Source organism: Narcine bancroftii, chromosome 2 (assembly GCF_036971445.1).
Source record: "Narcine bancroftii isolate sNarBan1 chromosome 2, sNarBan1.hap1, whole genome shotgun sequence".
NCBI classification, from domain to species: domain Eukaryota; kingdom Metazoa; phylum Chordata; class Chondrichthyes; order Torpediniformes; family Narcinidae; genus Narcine; species Narcine bancroftii.
This window is the reverse complement of record NC_091470.1, coordinates 212389438-212415014: the sequence shown is the minus strand read 5'-3', so window position 1 is coordinate 212415014 and position 25577 is coordinate 212389438. Positions and strand designations below refer to the sequence as shown.

Here is a 25577-nt window from a genome sequence, read left to right as displayed (position 1 = left end):
GGGGATTTGTTCCGGCATGGACTAGTAGGGCCAAACTGGCCTGTTCTGTGCTGTATATGGTTATATGGTTATATATAGGGTTGGAGTTGAATCCATGGATGCTCGGTTACTCTGAAGGGAATCACTTTGCTTCTCTGCCAGGCAGTACAATTAGTGACACTGTGTCTGTTTTTAAGACAGACTAAAGGAAATTACATGTAATATTACATTTTCTCTTATTAATAACTATAAAACAATCATGAATCTTGAATACAGCTATTTATTTTCTCTAATTGTCCCTTTTCTGATATTTTGAATTTGATGTAGTTTCTGAATATCTTATTCATTGGAGAAAGTCAGGCTTATGCTCACCCAACCTCAATACACTTTCCCTAACGGTGCTCGGGGAGATGACTTTTCGGGGGGCGGGGGTTGCTAGCGGTGTCTGCTTCATAACATTGGGATGCAGGAGCAGGAGCTCAGCCTCTTCCCATCCCTCAACATTTCAATGTAATTTAGAGACTCTCTGAATTAGACAGAGGCCTAATAGTTATTTCAGAGTTTATGCCCGATTAAGTCATCAGGATTGCAACTGAAAGGTAGAACATAGAACATTACAGTGCACGACAGATCCTTCAGACCCTGATATTGTGTTGACCTATGTAAACCTGTCCACAACAATTGAATCCTTCCCAGCACCCACCACTTTCTGGGTAAAAAATCATTCACCTGATGTCTCCCCTAAACTTTCCTTCACTAATCTTAATGCAGATGTCCTCAGGCATTTGCTGTTGTCATCTCAGGAGAACAGTGCTGGCTGTTCACCCTGTCTAAGCCTCCCATAGCCTTATATTCCTCTATCAAGTCAGCTCTCATTCTTCGTTGCTCCGAAGATACACGCTAGCTATGGCAGAGAGTGCAGGCCATTACAGCCTACAAAGCAAGAGTGAAGATTGCTGCAATGCTTTATTACCCGATGAGCTGAACACTTTCTATGCCCGGTTTGAGAAGGACAACCCAACAGTGCCCACTAGAATCCCTGAAAAGGCTGAGGACCCTGTGGTATCTGTCTCTTAGAACGACAGCAAAACATCATTCAAGAGAGTGAACCCGCGCAAGACCAGGCCCTGACGGTGAACCTGGCAGGGGAATAAAAATCTGCACCAACCAACTAGCCGCAGTGTTCGTGGACATTTTCAATCTCTCATTGCTGCATTCAGAGGTTCCCATCTGCTTTAAAAGGACATCAAAACACTTTCACTAATGGTGCTCGGGGAGATGACTTTCGGGGGGGGGGGGGTTTGCTGGCAGTGTCTGCTTCATAACTTTGGGATGCAGGAGCAGGAACTCAGCCTCTTCCCATCCCTCTACATTTCAATGTAGTTTAGAGAGCCCAAGAAGGGTAATATGAACTGCCTCAATGACGACCACCCAGTAGCATTAACTTCTACTGTGATGAAATGTTTTGAGAGGCTTGTCATGGCCAGAATTAACATGAACCTAAGCAATGACCTGGACCCACTGCAATTCACCTATCGTCACAATCGCTCCACAGCAGATGCAATATCTCTGGCTCTCCACTCAGCTCTAGATCAGTTAGAAAACTTCAACTCATACATCCGGCTGCTCTTCATCAACTACAGCTCAGCCTTCAGTACCATCATTCCCTCAACGCTGGTCAAGAAGCTACAAACTCTCGGCCTCTGTACCCTCCCCTGCCACTGGATCGTTCACTTGCTCATCGGAAGACCAATCAGTACAAATTGGAAACAACGTCCACTCCTCACTGATCATCAACACGGGCGCAACCCAAGGCTGCGTGTTTAGCCCACTGCTCTACTCATTGTACACCCATGACAGTGTGGCCAGTCACAATTCCAATACCATCTACAAGTTTGCTGAAGACACCACAGTTGTTGGCAGAATTACAAACAGCAACGAGGAAGTGTACAGGAGGGAGATAGATCAGCTCGTTGAATGGTGTCACACCAACAACCTTGCGCTCAAGATCAGCAAAACCAGGGGATCACAATCCAGTCCTCATCAAGGGCTCAGTAGTGGAGAGGGTCAAGAACTTCAAATTCCTGGGTGTCAACATCCCTGAGGATTTGTCCTGGAGCCTTCTTGTGAATTCAATCACAAAGAAGACCCGCCACCAACAATACTTTGTGAGGTATCTGTGGAAATTCGGTACTTCACCAAATACTCTTGTAAACTTCCACAGGTGTACCGTGGAGAGCATTCTGTCTGGTGGCATCACTGCTTGGTATGGAGGCACCAAGTCTCAGGACAAGAATAAACTCCAGAGGGTTGTTAACTCAGACTGTGGCATCACAGACACCAGACCTCACTCCATCGAGGACATCTACATGAGGCAGTGTCTCAAAAAAGCAGACTCTATCCTCAAGACCTCCACCATCCAGGCCAAGCCCTCTTCACTCTGCTACCATCAGGGAAAAATGTACAGGAGCCTAAAGACGAGCACTCAGCGGCACAAGGACAGCTTCTTCCCCGCTGCCATCAGATTTCTGAATAATCAATGAACCAAAGACACTGCCTCACTTTGACTTTTCATGCACTATTTTTATTTATTTTGTAAGGTGGTTTATATGAATGTTTACACTGTGACGCTGCCGCAAAACAACAAATTTCGTGACTTGTTCATGACAATAAGTTCTGATTCTGATTCTGAGAAAAGCCCCAGCTCTGTTAACCTTGTCTCATATCTAGGCAACATCTTGGCAAATCTCTTCTGCACTCTCTCCAAAGCTTCTACACACATTCTGTCATGAGATGACCTGAACTGAACACAATACACCAACTGAGGTCTAATCAGAGTTTTCTTGAGCTGCAACATTAACTCACGGCTCTTGAACTCGATCTCCTCAACTTTCCTAAATTAATCAGCGTGTTTATACCCTTCTTTGGAAATGATTCCAATCAGTTCCTAATTACCTGGTTCATTCCTTCCCCCATTATGAATAATAAATAATGTTGAAAGCCTTACAAACATCTGAGACCGTTCCTGCACTCGAGATCATTGGAACAATGTAGCCAGCACCTCCAAAATGTCCTCTCTTGCTTCCTTTAACAATCTGGGATATGCTTCATCCAAGCTTTCTGACATATTCAATTTCAAAGCTCCTTAATTAGAACATAGAACATTACAGCACAGAACAGGCCATTGCCCATAATGTTGTGCTGACCAATAAATACCTACCTCTCTAAAAATAAATCCTCCCAACCCCGTAACCCTCTATTTTTCTTCATGTGCTGTCTCAAGGTCTCTTAAATACCCTTATTGTTCCAGCCTCCAGCTCTGGCTGGCAGGCACCTACAAGTCTGTGCACCAAAAGAGTTGTGGGTGCCTGCCAGTTGTGGGTTCCCCTGATATCTCCCCTAAACCCCTCCCCCCTGACTTCACTTTATACATATATATTCTGGGGCTTGCTATCCTGCCTTGGGAAAATTCTTCATCTCTTCCAAAATCCTCTCCAATCTTTCTCACTCTGACAACCCCCACCTTTCCAAAGGCAGTCATAAACATTTCATTAAACATCTTACCTCCATCCTTCGCGCTCTCTCAGCTTGTGTGCAGTGTTCCGTTCCTAATATTTCATATGTATTTCCTTTTTTGCCTTAATTTAACAGTTTACAGCTTGTCATCCAGCTCTCAGTTAGCCAGAGCCACCTTCTACTTCGAGGGACTCTTGATTGTCTCCCATACCTTTGAGATTGATTTATATTCAAGCGGCTGCTGGCAGCTCTGGTCTTCCAAGCTCTCCCACTAATTTTACAAGCTTCCATTTTCCACTCTGCTTTCAAAGAACTGTGGAGCCATCCAACAAGTACAGGACAGAACATTCAGTCTAGTCTATGTCTAATCCTATTGATCTGAAATCTGAACCATATCCCTTCATACTCCTCCCAGTCATGTGCCTGTCCAACTTTTTAACAATTCAGCTGGCAGCTCGTTCTACAGTCCCACCACCCTCGTGAAATTTCCCCGATGTTCCTTCAAACAGTTCCCCTTTCACTTTTAACCCATGTCCTCTCATTTTGCCTCTCCCACACTCAGTGCAAAAACTTTGTTGCATTTACTCTACCCTCTTCTCAGCCCATACACCCAATCCTCCTCTCAACCAGTCTCAATAAAGGTTGACTGTGACCTCCTCCCTAGTAGCCCACCCCACAAGGATATTTATCTCAAAACTTTTTATGTGCAGTGCATCTCGTTGCAGAGTTCCCAACTTCCCCAGAATCCATCCCAATACCCCAGGCATGCGAAACCCTCTCTCCTGTATAATTGCATCATTCACACCCTTTGAATTCCAGAATCAGTGCATAAGGCACCTGGAGTCATCTGGAAATCATTAGTTTGAGGTTAATCACTTCCCTAATATCTTAATATCAGCCTTCAGGAGTTGTCTTTGTTAGTCCATCAATGGCATTGTTATTGATATGAATGTGACCTTTGGCTGCTCTCCCCTCCATGGGTTCTAGGCACCCCTACCATTTGGAATTGTGCTTGCTACCACGGAACACCCATCTGGTCACCTCAGTATAGAATCCCCTTTAACCATTGCTCTCCTGTCCTCTACCCTCACTCATTGTAAGATGAGCCAACTGAGGTGCTTCTGCCTTAACTCTCACCACATCACCTCAGTCAACCCTGTCCTCGACCACTGTTGTGCACTGATAATAAGGAATGTCTGCAGGGGTTTCCTGGAAAATCAGGATGATCCTTTGTGCCTGCCTGTACCCCCTCAAACTGTACGACAACCATCTCCTGAAATGTGCTGGCCACAGTTTAACTGGATGATTGTCACCTTTACCAAACTTAGAGCTTTAGCTCTTCCAGTTGACAACAATTCCTGTGGTTGCTCAAGACAGGGGAAGCACCAAGGGCATACACTTATTAATTCACTTAATAGGTACAGAAAATGGAATGAAGTAGCTTTACAATTAACATAATTATCCTGAATGATGGGTCAAATTATACCTTGTTAGGTCTGCTTTGTTCATGAATGAGTGAGACAAACACCAGACTGAGTCGAAATCAGGGTTCTTTGTTCTTTATTACCGGATTGTAACACTTGCGACTAACCATGTTAGTCGGAGAATGCATTCTGCCGTTATCAGCAAAATGGTGATTTTTTATACCCTTGGATACGTGCTTAGAACATCATCATATCATTACTTGTCCAATGACTAAAACTGTTGCTATCCTTTCCCTGCTAGCTTCCTGCCTCTCAATCCATCAATGTCTCTCTTATCTTGTAAGTACAAGGATGCATTCACATCTTGTTACAGCCCTGTACAGGGTAACTCCTTACACATTCCCATCTCATGATGTTTTACCTTACAACCTACATTCCTAATTATAAAGGTTTCAACTTAAGACATACCTATATTGTAACCACTTTGTGGAAACCTCCATAACAGAGTGTACAAGGTAAATCTCATGGGAAGTTTACCTTCAGGATTCAAGATTCCTTTATTGCCATGTAATAGTACAGAATGTAATATTACACAAAATTGCCTTCTGCCTGGCATAACATTGCTCACATTCCAGAGTAATGTCAGTACCACCAGCTGCTACCCTCCACCACCAGACTCCTCAACAACAATCTCAATCAGGAACTCATTTAAGGACTCTTACTTTGCAAACTATTTATTATTGAATATTATTTTTCTGTATTGCAGTCAGTTTGCATTCTCCACTAGTTTGCATTTCCCACTTTTGTATATACATCTTTTCTTGAGTACAGTTCTTGGCACTACCAAGAAGTGGCAATTCTGCCAGGCCTGCAGGAAAAAGAACCTCAGGGTTGTGTTTACTCTGAAGACTGAAAGGAGACCTCCAGGTCATCCATGCAAGTGCCATAAAGACACAGTGAAGAAAACCCTACACTACTGTGGGGCATCCAGCCAAGAGAACTAGAAGCTGCGGCTGCTGACAGGTCCCATTGACGAGCCCTGTGCGATGAAGGTGACACCAGTTTTGAAGGCAGGCACTGCCAAAAACTGATGTAAAACTGTGAATGGTGTCACAAAGCAGCAGCCACGGTTGTTAGAAAAACAGGCTTCCAGTGGCCCCACCGTGCTGGACTCTGTGCTTCTAGACTGGGACTGGAAAGTCAACTTCATATCCCCAGATGAATTGCACAACAACGTGCCTTCTTTGAACTGAAGGATGGCCAATAAACTAACAATAAACTGAACTTTGAACTTTGATGTTGACACTTTAGAATTTACAATTTTAGCTGGAGAGAATCTCATCTGTGAACATACCAACCAATACCACTTTCTTCCCCGTAACTAGGGAGGTTTACAGATGAAAATCATTGATTTGCTGCTTTGGTCACTGATGTCTCTCTCCCTTAATCTAATCGTGGAATCCAAGGCAGATATAAGTTCCCACAAAATAACCTGGATGCAGCTGTAACATCATTTGAAATTGGAAATTTGTTTCTTATATTAGTTAATAGAGAATTATAAGAATTTAACGTAGTTCATAGAAATGGCAGAAAACTGGAACAGGGAGGCTTTGGGCCATTTGTTAAGACTTAAAGTGGGGCAAGACATGGAGTTCGGATTATGGGCAGAAGCTGGGAGAACGTCTCAAATTATGGTCACAGCAGGAATTGGGAGCGCCCCAGTAAATAGTTTAGAAGTTTAGCTGAACATGCCTTCAAACCAAGACAACATAATTAGACAAAAAGTGGGCACCTGAAGAACCTTTCCCTGGGGACTGTCTTCAAATGGCAGCTGTTGCTGGTACAGAGGGTCAAGTGTTTTCCGTGCCACCTTTGTTTTCTTTTTCGCTATGCAGATGCCATTTTCCAATAGGTAAACTTTGACGTATGATGCTAAGGAAGAAAAGAATTGCAGTTTCAATACACGGTAATAGATGCCCTGTTCTGAATACACAATAATATATGGCCTGTTCTGAATACAAGCTAATATACGACCTGTTCTGAAAACATGGTAATATATGGTCTGTTCTGAATACAAGGGCAATGATATAATGATTGGGTAGTAGATAGACAGGAATAATATTACAAGGTACTTTAGCAAGATCTATTCCACAGAACTATAAATAGAAAAATCAATGCTAGAGTGATTCATATATTTTGTCAAAAAGTTGTAGTCATAATATTCTTTAGATAATGTCATTTTTGTACTAACTATGTACTGTTCTTGCAATGGAATTTGGTTAAATATTGCCATTTTTAAAGAAAATGGAGTCTTGTGTAGGAAGCATTCTGTCATAAATATCTTTTAAAAATTATAACATGTATTTATCTTTTTGCTTTGGCTTATGTAGTTTATGTTGGTGCTAATTCACCATTGTTCCTTGAGATCCAGATTGGACATTGAGGAGCATTGCAGTCAATGAATTAGTCAATAAATACAGTTTGTGCTGGATAATGTACGCCAATTACTTTGTTGTATGCATAACGTGATTACTTGACACAGTGAAGCATTGATCCTGTCCCTGCATACTCTGAGAACTAATGCTTAAATTGACAGGGCTTTGCAGATCTGCGAATTGTGTTCTGCTTGTCTCCGGGACCCCTGCACACATTGTGGTGAGTTATGGTAGAACTTGATTTGGTGGATTTGCAGTGAACCCTGCGCTCTTGAGAGTGGGAATAAAAGCTAATTTTATACCCTGCTCATGTAAAAGTCCTATGGGCAACTGGAGCTTCCATTTTACCAGAAATAAATCAACATGCTTAAAGTCTTCTTGCTCTATATATGTGGGCTGGGAACTGCAGTAATATTCTTATGTCTGGAAGTTCCATATGTAAAAAAATGGCATTAAAACATTTTGTGTGGAGGGAACACACCAGTTTTTCCTGAACTCTCAGGTTCTATTACAATCGAGATTCAGGAGATGAAGTATGGTGGAACTGTTCCATAACTCACAAAGGTGCTCAAAGACCTTTTCATCTGGTTCTTCCTGCTGTTGAGGAAACTCAAGATACTGAAAGGCTTGGGTGCAGTTTCGAGGAGAAGATAACGGATAGGAAAATCCATTGAAAATTCATGGTGACAACTCCCTTTGGGGAGGGGTAGTGAAAGCTGGCATGCAGGGATTGAGTGGGAATTGGTAAGGGAGAGGTATGGGTCAAAGGGGAGGATCCCATGGCACTACGAACAGGGGAGCTGATGGGGGGTGAAAGGGGGTGGTTGGATGGGAAATTAAAGAATATCATTGTGGGAAGGGAGTGCGTAGACTATGTCGGGGGGACGAGGAAAGGGGATTGAAGACATCACTAGGGAGAGATGTTGGTAAGAACCTACAGCGGTGATTATGTCTGAATCTATCGAGTGGGAGATGGGTACATTGGACTCGCTGGCAACAGCCAATAAAGAATGGCCTTTCCAAATGCAGAGTCCACTAATTTTGAACCAGAGAACACTACAGCATGGAAACAGGCCCTTCGGCCCATCTAATATGTGCCAAATGATTATTCTAACTCATCCCACTGACTTACACCCAGACTATCTCCCCCCACCCCCCCATACCCCTCCCATGCATGTACCGATCCAAATTTTTCTTAAATGTCAAAACTGGGCCTGCAATCATTAAAACCTGCTCCTCATGTTCATGTTAAATGTGGCTAAAAGCTGCAAAGACTCCAAATGAGATTCGATAATGTTCTACTGCACAGCACCTATAAATACGGAGATGCAGGAAAGCCCTGAAATATTATGATCCGCAATAGAAATTTGATAATCTACTCTTAAACTCAATATATGATTGAATTTTGATATTGAATGATTCATCTCTCCCTGGCAGACTTTCATAGTTTCCCATTGAAATTACTTGTGTCATGACATTTAAAAAGATATAAGCAATGCTGTGCAAGGTTACCAAGAGTTAAAAAGAATGACTCTGTTCCAATTTCCTTGAAAGAAATGTAATTGTTCTTGACTTGTCATCACTGCTGTCAGAATGACTTTGGACATCTGTGTCGGCACTGGGGGAAGGTGCATATGAGTGACTCACGTACAATATGCAGCTGTGACAGTGGCAACACATGTTCAGCCATGCGAGTCCCTGCTAAGGTCTCTGCCCAAAATAGAGCCAATGCTGTGTTCTATACGTCTTGGAAGTCTGAACGAGTATCATTTTCATAAAGTACTAAGCCAATGGAAGCTTCCTCCCCGCCCCCCAACCTCCCCACAAAGACTTAATTGGGGTAGATCTGGATATTTAATGAACAGATGCCTTCCCTGCCTGCAGTTTTAAATTCTAGATGGTTAGGTCCTCCATGGCGATTTTACTGGAACTACTGCAACTGGTTTATATTTCACTTGAACATTATTCTAAAAATGTAAAATTGGCAACAATAAAAAAACCACTGCTTTACTGTCATTGAAAAAAATCTGTTTTACGCGAGATAGATTTTTGAGTGGAAGTGTAAAGGGATTAGCCAATAAACACACCCTGTGCTGGATAATGTACCCTGGTTACTTTGTTGTGTGCAAAACTTGACACAGCGAAGCATTTGCTTGGAATTCATGCAAACGCCTGACATGTAGGTGGAGCATCCATCCAGTGTTTAGCACACAGTACATGCAGAGTGCAGCCCTAATTGCTCACCCCAGAGAAATTATAATTGACTGAAGGACTGATTCATGTTGCCTCCAACATGAATGTACTGGTACCTCTCTGGAACGTTTTACTAGAAACCATGGTCAAATGCAGGCACCCTAACTTTCCGACGCTGCTCTCATGGTGCAAAGGGAGAAGTGAAGAGGTAAAGAGACGCCTGGGAGACAATCCTGAGTAGCTGCAAAGCAGCACGGCATGAAGAAACAGCGCTGAGACAGCAGGACTCAGAGGTTAAAAAAACACACAAATGCTGGAGAGACTCAGCAGGTCAAACAGTGCCTTTATGTAGCCAAGGTGAAGATATAGAACTGACGTTTCAGGATCAAGCTCAAGCCCCAAAGGTTGATGATGTATCTTCACCTTGGCTACATAAAGGCATTGTTTGATCTGCTGAGTCTCTCCAGCATTTGTGTTTTTTTCACTTAACCACCGTGTCAACAGAATCCTGTGTTTTACCCCAGGACTCAGAGGTAAATCATAGGAAATGTCAGTGACACCGCTGCCCAATGACTGTCCCATGATGCAGGCAGAGAGACACACACACACACTCATGCAAAGACACACACACACACACACACACACACACACACACACACACACACTCATACAAAGACACTGACACAAAGACGCAGACACACACACACTCACATACACACACACTCATACAAAGATACACACAAAGACACAGACACACACTCATACAAAGACACACACACACTCATACAAACATATGCACACTCATACAAACACATACACACTCATACAAACACATACACACACACTCACTCATACGAACACACACATACACACACATGCTCCGACAGACACGCACATATATAAATATACACAAACACACATATACATTCACAAACATACACACACACTTACCTAATAACATGTCCCATCAGACTCTCACATACTCCTCCTCCAACAGCCCTAGCCACATTCCTTTGTTTACATACACCCTGCAACACATTCATTTACAAGAGAAGGGTTCATGGAATTGATGCCTGTGACAGTACCGAGGTGCCCAACAAGATCATGTGCATAGTGGTCTGAGGACAAGAGAAGTTCCACATAAAGAAGGGCCTCCACAAAATATGTGGTCTCTCATGGTGCAGAGTTTGTAGAGGATTACAGCTTGTCCCCAATTTCTTCTTCCAGCTGCCTCTCCATGTGCAAGCATCTTGGGACTGCCGCACGCAGATGGTTTAAGCACATAGGTCTTGTTTGCCTTTTTTCTTCCTTCCTCCTTTTCCCATCTACCTCCAGTGAATAAGCAGATATTGAAAAGGAGGGCTCCCTCTCACTGTGCCCTGACACTTGCCTCTCATAGCATCAGGTTGTCTACAGTAGATGGTTGCTTGGATTGTGGGCATGTGGCTGGTACCCTGGCTGTATGTGAGGAGCTCCTGCCTACTACCCAATTCTGCATCAGAGAACGGAGATGGGATGATCTACAACCAAGGGCTGATGGGGATCAGGGTTGAGGGGCTTCTAGGCTGCACCAAGTACTGATGTTCAAGGGACACCAACTTGTGGTGCATGCGGTCCATGGTGTCCTTCATTCAGGGCAAACTGGCACATGTGGTACAGACCAGTGACAGTTCAGAACCCAAGTTCAGAACCAGTCAATGTCCTGTTTGAAGGCAGGAAAACCCTGGCATGTCTAGGTGATTGAGCCTTGCCTTTAGCGGGACGATTTCAGTGACAATCTTCTCTGAAAATGTCAATGCATATATTGCTCATCAACGAGTTGTTTCCATTACTGGTCAAGAAAGATCCAGGGGGGTGGCACCTCTAGCTTGGATTTCTCTGGCAAGGAGGCCTTGCCTTTGGGATCTCTTGCCAGATGCTCAGTGGGGTCCATGGTTATTTCATGGCTGAGATAGCACAATTCACCTTAATTGTGACAAACATGTTCCACATCATTCTCACCCTGACATGCAGCTAAGTCCTCTCCCACCCAGAACCCGCAACTCTCTGAGAATATCGCAGCATGTTGTGACTGGTGGGGTGGAAAGGAGCTCTACTGATTCCAAGCACATGCTAAGCCCAGTGAGCCTGACACTTTGCTTAGGAAAGCATCAAACCAATGCTTCAGAATAACTGATATCAGCTGGTTCGCAGGAAAACCGCAATTGAAACACCAACCAAATTGGTAACAATGCTTCACGATACAATCTTTAAAATCCCCATAAATTCCTATATAGCTGCTTCTCAACCTGTGGATAGAAGGGAGAAATAGATAGAAATTCTTCCTGGCCTGCAGGACAAAGGATCCCAGGGTGGTATGTGATGTAATGTATGTTCTCTGACGATAAATGTGAGTGTTGAGGAACAGTCTGGTTACCGGGTAAAGCTTTGGAGCCGGGTTTTCCCATCAAGCCTCGAGCTCGAATAACTTCGACTTCCAATTGCCCTTTCTTATCCAACATGCCGATTTGGATGTCACCTGCACATAAAGAAGATCAAACTCATTACACTGATGCACATGCGATCTAAAGAGACCAATTTTCAGTCTGAGTCAAGTTCCAAGACTGAGTCAAGTTCCAAGACTGGCCATCAGAATGTTCCATATTTGCAATGGCCCTCATTTTCTGGCTGATATTCCCACTGTGTGAAGAGTGGGCAATCTAATTCCACTCTGCGCCAGACACCACCAGCAGTTTTTGGGATACAAAGTTTCTCCAGATTTCTGAATCTAATTCTGCAGCATGTGATGAGCAAAGCCTGGTGGTTCTTTCTGTGATATTGCCATCGAATTTTGTTCTTGTCCTGTGTACCGAAAGGTCCCCTGGGCTGGTATTGCATTAAGGCTCATTGATTTCTTCAAATACAAATTCTCCTTTAATTCTCCTTTTTTTAGCTGTATCACCAGGGAGAGGAATTAAAATGTGAGAGATTAGTTTCTTCCTAAAGAGTGTAGGTTGATCAAAAATTTAATTGCTACAGATAACTCAGATGTTCATTGCAGCTGGACACTAAACGTCATTTATGTGGGTAGACACATTGCTCCTTTTTGTCAGTGGACAAATATTAAATAGCACGGGGCAATTCAGAAGATTGAATGTGAGAAGGATACCACAGAAGCAACCCAACCCTACAAAGATGGCCACCCAATCTGTTCCAGCTCATTTCCTTCATCTCAAACACTGATGGTGACACTCCTTCCTTTCTTAGCACAATAAACAAGACCAGGAGTTGGCCATCCGGCCCATCGAGCCTGCTCCCCCATTCAACCAAAGATCGTGGCTGATCTGGCCGTGGACTTAGCTCCACCTACCCGCCTGCTCACCACGACTTCTAACTCTCCTATTATTCAAAAGTCTATCTATGTCTGAAAAAAAACATTAAATCAAGCAGCTTCCACAGAATCACTTCTCATCGGGAGAAGCAGTTTCTCCTCATCTCCATCTTAAATCTACTTCTCCGAATCTTGAGGCGATGTCCCCTTGTTCAAGTCTCACCTGCCAGTGGAAACAACCTCCATGTTTCAATAGTTTATGTTTCTACAAGATCCCTACTTCATCTTTCTAAACTCCAAGGAAAATTGTCCCAGTCTACTCAATCTCTCCTCTTTAGGTAAAGGTTTCATTATTGTCATGTCATATACATTTAGAATGCAACTCTAACTCAACTGAGTTTATTTCTAGAATCTACTGCACCACCTCCAAAGCCTTTTTCATCCAAGGAGATCAATACTGCACGCAGTATTCCAGGTGCAACCCAGGGTCAGCGCCAGAATGAATGTTGCGGGGGGGGAGTCATTGGAATGCTAGAGGTAGGGACATTGCAGCGCTCGAGATCTCGTTCGGCGGTGGGGGGGGGGGGTGGTTGAGGAGGCTGCTGTCTGATGTGTGGGACCTACCTGTGCCAATGGGTGCAGCCAGGGGGCAGGTGGAGAGTCGGTAGCATGCATCAATCTAGATGCTAGTGACACTTGACACACACTAGTGTTAGGGCCAAGGGCGGGGCTGACAGAGTGCAATGACCATGAGCGGTGGGGGCACAGCTCCTTGTTGGAGAGTGGTCATTGCCCACGAATGCCCACCCCTTGGCACCGACCTTGGTGCAGCCTCACCAGTACCCTGTATAGTGGTGGCCGAACCTCCCTGCTCTGAAATTCATTGCCTCCAGCAATGAACGCCTTTTTGATCCCCTGCTGCACTTACAAACTAGTTTTTCATGATTTATGCACAAGCTCTCTCATATCTCTCTGCAAAACAGTATGCTGCAACTTTCCACTGTTTAAATAATAGCCTAATTTATTATACTTTCTTACAAAACTTACCAGCATTGGACTCCTTCTGCCAGACCCTTTCCCTTCACTTAAACTCTGTATCTCTGCTTTTCCGCTCAAGTGTCATTGGTAAACTTAGGTACACTACTCTGAATCATTAATGTTTGTTGTGAACAGTTGTGGCTTCAGCGTCGACCCCTGAAGGACTTCACTCACCATTGATTGCCAACCAGAGGAATACCCATTTATTTATCCCAACCCTGCCAATCCTCTATATACATTAATACATGGCAGTCACTGACAGTCTGTATTCCTGTAGAATTCATCATAACATGTGATTTTAAACTAAGTTGAAATAAGGAAACTGTCAGAGGAATTTCACTTTATATTGCAAGGAATATCTGTATCATCATGGTCATTTGAAGGTTTATTTAGATCAAGGGAGTGATGTGTAAAATGTTGGATCAATGGGACACAGTCAGTGTTCCTTTTCCTGCTGCTCTTGCAGTACAGTCGTTAAGACTGTCACCACTTTGATATCAGCATAATGCCTTGTTCTGCTCCACCTCTCCCTAGTGAGACATTGCGAGTAGCTATTGGTTTAAATGCAGTGTGTGCCCGGCCTTTGCTGCTTGGCTGCATTGCAATCGACAGTGTTGGAAATAAACAGGCCTGAAGGATCACAGCAAGCCTCCAAAAATTACCAGTACCCTGCTGTCATTTCTTTATGTGTCTCATTCCTGGGCCCCTGGCTCCCAAAGGCCAGTGTCATTCTCTGGAACTGTGACAGAATAACTTTGTTGAAGAAAGCAAAATAATACAAAAGAACTGATGTACTGTGGTGGGATGTACAACATCAGTAAAAAACTATTGGGTGCCATGGCTAGCACAGCAGTTGGCAAGACACTATTATAGCGCCAGGTTAGAATCCTGCACTGTCTGTAAGGAGTTTGCATGTTCTCCCTTTGTCTGCGTGGGTTTCCTCTGGGTGCTCCAGTTTCCTCCCACCCTCCAAAACATGCAGGGTTGTAAGTTAATTGGGTCACCTGGGTTTAAATGGCCTGAATCAGTTTCTACCCTGCTGTTAATAACATTTAAAAATTTGTTTTTAAAAATATTTTATTTAATATAAAACCACTAACAAACTTATCACAATATTTCAAACTTAATCCATTAAATGTGTGGGTATGAAATTCCTCTCTTTGTTGCCTTCATAAAAGTAGAAATAATCTCCCACAAGTTCATGAGATGCGATTGTGACCTGATGCTTGACGTCACAGTCTTATGATTGAAATCGTGCTTGTGGTTTAAAGTTGGTGGAAAGTACTTGTGCCTCCAAAATGCCCTGCTAAACCTTTCAGTGTTTCCTTCTTTTTGCAAAGTTAGCAGAGGTTCATTGGGAAATTAGCTGGATATTACTATTTGCTAAAACTTTAGATCATTCCTCAGCTGTCCTCAGTCTGATCCACCAAACAAACACCATGTTACCTGTGCATCTTGAAGCAGTTGGGCAAGTTGTTTCATTCAATAAAATGAGAAAAGAAAATATAGTTCTCATTCATTTCTTTTTCTTTTCAGGTAAACACGTCATTTCTATTTTCATACCAATCCCATGCACTAGGTGATGAGAATGGTAAAATTCAGCCAGAACTTTTAGACTTCACAAAGGTGTTGGAGCAGCAGGTGAGAGGATGGGTTGTATGATTGTCCTGACTCTGCACTCAACATTCCTGGTGAAGTGACATTTTGGTCAGGTTGTTGTGAAAGCTACCTGCTTTAACCTTGGTCAACTGGAAATTCTAGCCCCTCCCTTGAGGTGTGCTTTAACGATCCAGAAAGCTCAGGAATGATTTTTTTAAATTGAGTTAAACAAAAATAATTTGCAGATGCTGGGGTGAAGAGCTCTACATAGATTTCCGTTAACTCCCACCCCCAGGTATCTCTCATTCCCTATCCCTCCCTGGCTCTCCTCGCCCTTGCCTTCCCACTCCTACCAGAGAGCTACCCCTCTGTCCTCTCCCTTATCATCTCTCCATGTTTTTCTCCTTTACCCTCCCACTGGTATCCACTATTACCACATACCTGCTCGCCTGTGCTCCCCCCAACTTTCTCCCTCCTATCCTCTCCCCTCCCCCCACCTTTTATTCAGATGCCTGCCTGTTGTTGCATATGAAGGGTCCAGGTCCAAAACCATGGTTACCCTTTACTCCCTATGGATGCTGTGTGACTTGCTGAGTTTCTCCAGATTGTCTGTGTCATAGTCACCACCTCCTCGCTGAAAGTGCAGTGAAACTGAAAGTGTAGTGAAGTCCACACCTTCACTTGGTTCCTCCACCATGTGTCTTCCTTCTGAAAGGAGAGATTGACAGCCAGAGGTCTTAGGAGTTCAATATGGTGACTTGAGGAGTGTAATATTCCAGTGCTAGGTATGAGGTGTCAGAGAGGTGGGCAACAAAGAGAACTGGGAGCAGATGATCCACAATTTGCACTTGAGACCAGCAGGTGAAGAGAGATCAGGAGTGGAAGACTGGAATAAATTTGGGGAAGCCCATGCTGGTGTTTGGATGGTGGTGGGGAGGTGTTCAGTGGGTGAAGGGATTGGATGGGAAGACTGGCACAGTGTTTGATGAAAGAAATTGGGAATGTGAAATCAGAAAGTATTTGGGAAAGGAAGAGGTTATGATATGTGGGTGGGGGCAGTGGGCCAATGCAGCAGTTTGGATCATGGTGAGGAAGTGTGTTTAGGGAACATGGTTGGGTACAGGAAGGCTGTGAACTTGTGGTGGGTCGTACATTTGGGGAAATTCAGAAGTAGGGACAGGTGGAAAACTAAGGTTCTTAAGCACATTAGGTTAGCGAATCAGACTGAGTTTGAAGTGGGCCATAGGGGGATTCAACCTCATGCAGGGTATCTTCAACATGACCTTATTGCCACAAGAATAAACATGTTTGTTGACCACATTGTGTCCTCGTTTTCCTCATTGTCTCTTTAAAACCAAAATCATTGATTGAGGGGACAGCAGGTGGTAAATACAGAAAGCTGCTTTCCCAGTGCTTGACCTAATTCTTTGAGTTCTTGTGGAGAATGCTCCTTCCCCTCGACATTGTACAGCTATGTACTTCCCACGGCTCGACCCTCCTCAAAGATGGCACAAGCCAGTGATGGTGATCATTGACCCCTCACAAGTCAGAGGAGGTTCACAAGGATGTGTCTGGGAATGAAAGGATTATCATATGAGGAGCGTTTGACAGATCTTGGCCTGTCCTCATTGGAATTTCGGAGAATGAGGGGGGATCGCATTGAAACATTGTGAATGATGAAAGGCATGGACAGACTAGATCTACAAAGGTGGCTTCCATTGGTGGGAGAGTCTAGGAAAAGAAGGCACAACTTTGGGATTGAAAGAGATGCAGAGGAATTTCTTCAGCCAGAGGATGGTGAATCTGTGGAATTTGTTGCCACAGGGGGTTGTGGAGTCCAGGGTACTAGGTGTCTTTAAGGCAGAGAGTGACAGGTTCTTGATTGGCCAGGGCATAAAAAGCTGTGGGGAGAAGAGCGGAGTGTGGGGTTAAGTGGGAAAATGGATCAGCTCATGTTTAAATGGTGGGGCAGACTTGATGGGCTGAATCATCTATTTCTGCTCCTATGTCTTATGGCCTTGCCCAAAAAGCCCAATTGACCTGATCAGTTTTTTTGAGAGTGGGAAGGGCAGATCTTACTTAACTGCACTCCTTAGATCTCCACAGACTGAAATTTTGCCCCTGAGGTAGATACACAAATCTTTGGGACAGGCAAACTGCTCTTCATCTTTATCTTAAATAGGCCACCCCAATTTCTGAAACCATCCCCCCAGTTTTAGATTCCCTATGACAGGAAGCATCTTCTCACCACCGACCTGTCAAGACCCCTCAGAATCTTAGATGCTCACGTCTAACTCTTCTGGAATCCGATGATAACATGCGTGAGCACCACATCATTCTCCCATAAGGCAACATCTTTCAGTGATGAAGAAACCAGCAAATCTTCCCTGAACTGCCTCCAATGCAAACATATCCCCGATAACGAATGAGACCAGAATTGTGGATGGGTGTAGTCTCATGAATGTACTACCCAGGTGCTCTGCTGTTGTCATACTCCATGCAATAAAGGCCAACAGTCTATTTGCTAATAACTGTATACTAACTTTGTTTTTCAAACATGAGGACACAGTGTCTAGCTCTTCAGCAGTTTAGTTCATTTAAATATTCTGTTCTTCCAATATCCTCACATGTCCTACATACTCCACCTGCCATGATTTTTCCCTCCACCTCCCCCCCCCCAATATGTTTCACCTGCGTACATCAGTTTGCAGACTCTTAATACCTCGTATGCCATCCAATTTGTGTCAGATCTGGACCCACTACAATTCACCTATCGTCACAATTGCTCCACAGCAGATATAATATTGCTGGCTCTCTACTCAGCTCTGGATATCCTCGAAAACAGCAACTCATACATATGGCTGCTCTTCATCGACTACAGCTCGGCCTTCAACACTATTATTCCCTCAGTACTTGTCAAGAAACTACAAACTCTGGGCCTCTGTACCCTCGTCTGCAACTGGATCCTTGATTTTCTCATCAGAAGACCAGTCAGTACAAATTAGAAGCATCTCCTCCTCACTGATCATCAACATAGGCGTCTTCCAAGGATGCATGCTTAGCCCACTGCTCTACTCGTTATACACCCATGACTGTGTGGCCAGGCACAATTCCAATGCTATCTACAAATTTGCTGATGACAGCACAGTTGTCGGCAGAATCACAAACGGGAATGAGGAAACGGACAAGAGGGAGATAGATCAGCTCATTGAATGGTGTAAAGACAACAACCTTGCGCTCAACATCAGCAAAACCAAGGAGATAATTGTGGACTTCAGAATGGAGTCAGGGGAAAATGATTCAGTCCTCATAGAGGGCTCAGTAGTGGAGATGGTCAAGAACTTCAAATTCCTGGGTGTCAACATCTCCGAGGATTTGTCCTGGAGCCTCCATGTCGATGTAATCACAAAGAAGGCTCACCAGCGGCTATACTTTGTGAGGTGTTTGAGGAGATTCGGCACATCTCCAAAGACTCTCGTAAACTTCTACAGGTGTACCATGGAGAACATTCTGGCTGGTTGCATCACTGTCTGGTATGGAGGCATCATCTTTCAGGACAAGAATAAACTCCAGAGGGTTGTTAACTCAGCCTGCAACATCACAGGCACTAGACTTCACTCTATCGAGGACATCCACATGAGGCGGTGTCTTAAAAAAGCAGCCTCTATCCTCAAAGACCCCACCCTAACCCTGCCCTCTTCACTCTGCCACCATCGGGGGAAAAAGCACATGGGCCTAAAGACGAGCACTCAGCGGCATAAGGTCAACCATCGGATTCCTGAATAATTGACGAACCAAAGACACTGCCTTACTTTTCGTCCACTGTAATTGTTATTTTTTATAGTCATGTTGTAAGATGATTATAATAAGAATGTTTGCAGTATAATACTGCTGCAAAACACCAAATTTCATGACTTGTTCCTGATGATAAATTCTGATTCTGATTCTCATTCATCAGCAAACATGTCTCGATCCCTTTTCTACAAATTACTGATACAGGTTACAAATTAACCACCTGAAAATAACCCATGTGTGTTCCACTAGTCATCTGCCTGTGGTCATGCTGTGAGCTCCTGTCGTCACCTGCCATGCCATCACCACCATCCCCATTCAGCACACTTGATGCCTCTCCTTTTTCCAATCTGCTCGTTACACCCTTGGAGAAGTGAACAAAATGGGTGAGGATAGGTTTAGGGTTAAATATGGGCAGTTGAATGGCCAGTGTGGATAGAGGGCCTAAGAATTTGTTTCTGTGCTGTATCTCTCTGGGATTGACCTCTAATAAACTTGTTCAACACAATCACCCCTCCAGAAAACCATGTTGGTTTATGATTTTCTTGATGTACTGATTTTTTTAATCATGGATCGTAGTGGGTTCCCAACTACAGATTAACTAGCAGTCCTTTTGTTTCCTGCCTCTTGAACAGCAGTTTTTCAATTCACCAGAACCTTCACAGGGAATTTTGGGATACTTATTCAGTGTCACTTATTCAGTGTCTTTAAAATCTAGAATTCAATTGCTGAATACATTCAACTATTCTCCTTGAATGAAAATGACACAACCTATCAGGGCTGCTCACCCATAGATGGTGTTGCAAGCGTCTGACGTCCAACCATCTGCGCTGGACCAAGGCCATCCAGAAAGTCACTGAATTGGCTGTCTGATGCCAATCGAACACCAGGAAAGATCAGGCTATGAAACAGAAGGACAATGAGTAGATAATTGCATTCAAAAATCTTGTAAGAATGACAGAAATCTTGTGCCAAAACATTCATTTTTAACTCCTGTCTTGAAATGCATCCCGCTGATTGAATATTTTGCATTAATGCACTTAAAGTTTTGCTGAATGCAACCAATGGCACCTTCATTTTCCCCACTCCTGACAAGGGGCTCAGGCCTGAAAGATCAACTGCCTTTTACTTCCTGTGGATGCTGCGTAACCTCCACCATCCTTGCGTGGGCTTCACTGGACACCAGCATCCGCAAATGTTGGTGTTTGGCATGTCAAGGGCCACAGCAGTTCAGGAAGGCAGCTCATTACCCCTTTCTTGAAGGCAGCAGTGCTCAGCCTCACCACCAATGCTCTGTTCAGTGCAACAATGAGAATAATCTAGTTTCACGAGACTTTGTCGTATCTCAGGTTGGTGAGGCCTTTGGATGTGACATTTGGTCCAGAAATCATGTAAAGTTAGCATTATATGAGCAAATAAAAAATGATAACCTTTCTCCAAAGATATCTGTCAAAGATGCCACAGTCCAATGAATGGCTGACAGATTCACACAATTCCACAATTATCATTCCAGTTTGGTTGCCTGGAACCTTCCAGAGACAGTCAAAAATGACCAGAGTGCTGATTTTCCCATTTTACTCTGAGAGAATTATTTGTGGCCGTGAGATAACCCTGATTTATATCTCTCACTGTTAGTGTTTGTGAAGTTCAGTTTATTGTCACATGTATCAAGATGCAATGATGGAGTTTGTTTCACAAGCAGTTGAACTAGACATCTCATACATATTACAACAAGTGGAGAAGTGGAGGGTTGCAGAGAGAGAGATCAGTCAGCACAGAGCAAAAGAGTGAGGGTCATTCAGGAGTTGGATAACAGTGGTAATGAAATCGGACTGGTGGTGCGTGATCTCATTCCCATGGATCTTGAGGGGTGAAAAGAGTGTGGCCAGGGTGGGATGATGCTTAATATGTTTCCCAGGAAGGGGGAGGTACAGATGGAGGGGGTGTTTGTATGATGGAGTGATCCATGCTTACAACCCTCTGCAGTTTCTAGGGGTCTTGTGAGCACTTACTGCCCCACACAGTGAGGTGGCTTGACTGGTGTGAGCCAGCAGTGAAAAGGTGTGAGGGAAGTTTGTTACTCATTCTGATTTGAATGAGGGCCAAGCACTTGATTTTTCATTTCTGTTCTCTGCTAATATTACATCTGCAAAATTACCATAAACCATGTCAGTAACTGAGCATTTAACTGGGTTTCTCGAAAACTCCCCTCTTACAAAACAGCTATTAATTCATGGATTAAATATCCTGGCCTGAAAACAATTTCTGCAGTTTCTTGGAGCAGAGTTCTGATGAAGCATCTTGCACCTGGAATATTACCTCTGTCACGGGTCCTGCTGAATGTGTTGAGCGTCTACTGTCTTTACCCCAGAGTTACCAGCATCTGCAGATTTTGATTTTCTTTTTTTTTTGCAGCTTTTCAGCACCTGTAGCTTTCTTGTGGTCCCAATTGAGATCACGAGCTAAGGAGGCCTTTCATGCTGTTCACCAATCGTCAGCGAAGGCCACGTCTTGGGCACTGATGTTGTGATTTCCTGTTGGCGACATTGCTTGGTGGTATATGGGTATCGTGGCCTATGGCCTGGTCCATACCCCAACGCCAAGCTGGGGCAGCGCTGCGGGGCAGCATGGTTAGCATAGCAGTTAGCACAACACTGATACAGCACCAGCAACTCGGGTTTGAATACAACACTGTCCATAAGGAGTTTGTATGTTCTTCGCTTTTCTGCACGGGCTTTCCCTGGGGGCTCCAGTTTCCTCCCACCCCTCAAAACGTACAGGGGTTGGAGGCTAATTGGTTGTAAATTGGGCAGACAGATTTGTGGGCTGAAAGGGCCTGTTACTATGATGTATGTCTAAATTTAATCATTTAAATTTAAATTTAAGAGCTTCCATATCAATCAACTGGGCGGATGCAGGAATTTGAACCACTTTTAAATATTTTTAAAAATTGTCCCCGTTCACCGTTTCGCCCAAGGTCCCTCTGTTTTCCGTGTTGAATAAACACTTATTTGATCTAACAACCTCCTTCTCTATAACCCATCTTTTCCCATCACACCCAAAGTCCCTGATTGAAGGAAAGACCATCAAATGATCACACGTCTCCCACCACTCAGCTGTGCCGTTAGAAGTCGACAAGGATCGACCCCTGATGCATTGACCAGGAGAACCCATGGCAAGAGGCCTGCCTTGCTGGCTCGAGCTCAGGGAGGCCGATGGCTTGAACAGGGGTCTGTGTGGCTGCAGAGGCTGCGGGAGCGCTGGAGGCGGAATCCATGGATGCTCATTACCTCTGAAGGGACTCTCTTTTGTTTCTCTTTCTCTCTTACTGTAAGGGGTGTCAGGCCCCTCTTTGGCAACTCTTTGTCTGCCTCACAGAAGGCAGAAGGCAACTTTGTGCATTAGAACATTCTGTATTATTGCAATTAAAAAAAACTTGAATTTTGAAAGTGAGAGTAAAAGCCACACTCTCAGTAGAGGTCAACATCTGATGTGCATAAGCCTCAGCTGAAATCTGTAGCCGATAAGTGGGTTTATTCTGCCACTTTTTCCATACAGGAATTACAGGTTCTTACACATGCAATTCATTTGATGTTTTCCTGGTGTCAGCCATATATCTAAGATGTCACAGGTGATGCATGACTCCTGTCAACATGAATGGGTGGATGGCGCACACTCCTGGGAAAAGCAGGAGTCATCACCCTCCGACTGGCATTAATAGGTGATTGGTGCTTACATGCAGTATGTGCCAGTTTCAGTTACAATGTAAACCTCACTGCAAGTTGCTCCACGAGTAGGGGTTTAGGTGTCTACAAAAATGCCTTTTTGTCCATGGGTAACCAATTCTTGAGGATCTGAGATTTATAACATTTGAAAGAATGAGGGAAAAATTTGCATTATTTTGTTATTACCATGTTAAAGCTTCATTATCTGGCAAAATAAGCCCTACTTTGACGTTACCTAATCAAAGTGAATTAGAATTACTGATTTCTAACACTATTTCAGTATTGTATAACTTACTTCAAACTAAGATCCCCAAAATTGGGGTGCATAAATCAAGATTAAGATGGGAAATAGATTTAAATACTCAAATAGGTGAAAAGGATGGGATGGGTTTGTGTAAGAACAATATGACATAAATGGAAGATATAGGATAGTTCAATATAACTTTTGCATCAGTTCTACTTGACTCCACAAAAATTAAATAGATTAAATCCTGCCGTATCAGATTTATGCTTTATCTACAGATCTGAGGTTGGAACCTTTTTTGTCTTTCAACTTGACCATGGCCCTAATGTTAGACAATTTTGGTTGGGGGTAGGTAATTTTTTTGGGATGAATTACAGGGGCCAAATTCTCACAGGACCCGATATTATTTTTACTGAGTAATATCAAGGCTATGAGGCCAAAATTAAAAAAATAAATATTTAGCAGATTGAATTTGTATTAAATAGTTTAGCAGTTTCTAGGAAATGTTTAGCAATATCATAGAAGTCAGAAATAGATTGAGACATGGAAGGCTGAAACTTCGCAGATGTAGACAACTAGAGAAATTTACATGACCTGCGTGATAAAAATCAGTATTTTTTGGAAAATATGGAGCCCACCTTTACAAAATTTGGGTTTGCATGTATGATGGACTCTCTGAAGACCTCACTTCTGGGCAATGGACCTTTCGGTATAAATGTTTTATTTTATTGGCATTCTCCGGATTTTACTTCCTGTTTTCTTTTTTAGGGGTGGGTTATTACCACATGTAATAATTTTTTTAAAAAGTTTACAATTGAACGTAATGTAATTATATTGTGGTTTAAAATTTATAAATGAAGTATTCAAGAAAGCGTGGGGCTTTGGGTGGCCATCACTTCTTTTGTAAACTGGATGATGCCAGGATTTAAGGGGTTAAATGCTGTTGTGTAGTAAGTACATCCTTTTGCCTCGATAGCTCAGAGTGGGAGTTCCCATGCTATTCCTCCATAATTGGCCAGTCTTTTTGATTTATTTTTGATTTAGACAGGCTCTTCCAGCCCAATGAGCTTAAACTGTCCAAATACACCAATTAAATTCCAATGCTCGTACATTTTTGAAGGCTGTGAGCAAACCAGAGCAGCTGGAGGAACTTCACGCAGACACGTAGAGAAAACCGCTGGGTTTGAACTGGGTCGCTGGTGCTGTAAACGTGTTGCGCTGACTGCTATGTTAACCATGTGACCTCCCGTACACAAACGTGCTGGATAAACTCAGCAGGTCACACAACATGTGTAGGAAGTGGCATTTCCGGCCTGGACCCTTGGAGTTTAACAAGAAAAATTGCAGATGCTGCCTGACCTGCTGAGTTTCTCCAGCATGTTGGTGTGTCGCACTTGACCCCAGCGTCTGCAGACTGTCTTGTTTAACTCCAAGGGTTTTTAATCTGATGGTTATGCTTTCCTTGTGGGGGGTTGGGGGGGGGGGGAACCATCACTTTTTGCTTTTTTGAACCATCACTAACAGTTCCTGCTCCCTTCGAGTTTCATGATGGTGCGTGCAGACAGTGAACCAGGAGAATTTGATCTGTCCGATTTGTATAATAGAATACAGGAGACATGTATTGTCGATCTAAGAAATACTGAACATCTGTTTATTCTGTGGCAATGCACACTGCTGTTAAGGCATTGCGATACAAAAGTGTTCTTCGTGTTGAACTTACTTTCCCTCCGAACTGTAACTGTTCATGCTCCCATCCGTGGATTCGCGGCTTGGCTGCCGGGTCATCCGATTCCTCATTTCAACCGCTAAACCCGTCTCGGTGCTCCTCTGGATTGTACTCCGAAGCTTCTTCCCCCCAGCCTCTGTGGAGCAAGAATGGGAAGATTCTGTGTGACATTGTCTCTTAAAAGTATCTCCACTTTATTTGAATTCACCACGTACAGAAGGACATTCTTATACTCACCATTAAATTATTGATGCAAACATTGTGCAACTGAGTTTATATTATGAAAAAGGTACAAAATTATAAGCAATTATCAGAAACTGTCTTTACATTTAAAAGCTGTAATGCTGTGATCAACAGGTAGAAGTTCTGGTTCCAATCTCTGTGACAGGACTGAACACCTGAACAGGTAAAATGAAATGTCAGTTTTGCTGGACTTGAAATGCTATCACACTAGAGAGTGATTATAATTTGCAGATTTTTAGTAGTTCAACTTATCGATTCTGATTTTTAATAAACTCTTTAAAAATAATGATACAAATTGGGAAAACAGTTTGAGTTCAAGTTTATTGTCATGTATCAAAAATGTAGTGATTGAG

At 43.4% G+C, this 25577-nt stretch overlaps 1 protein-coding gene across 3 annotated transcripts in view; it reads right to left on the bottom strand.

The window, feature by feature from the left end:
* Positions 1 to 25577, bottom strand: part of rims2a (regulating synaptic membrane exocytosis 2a) — an 865989-nt gene that overhangs the window by 4443 nt on the left and 835969 nt on the right. For all 3 annotated transcript variants that reach the window (XM_069920255.1, XM_069920253.1, XM_069920254.1), the window contains 4 exons: positions 24976 to 25117; positions 20075 to 20187; positions 11964 to 12065; positions 6712 to 6851 (listed from right to left, as the gene is read on the bottom strand). In XM_069920255.1, the coding sequence (XP_069776356.1) occupies positions 6712 to 6851; positions 11964 to 12065; positions 20075 to 20187; positions 24976 to 25117 (497 nt within the window). The remainder of the gene's footprint in view (positions 1 to 6711; positions 6852 to 11963; positions 12066 to 20074; positions 20188 to 24975; positions 25118 to 25577) is intronic.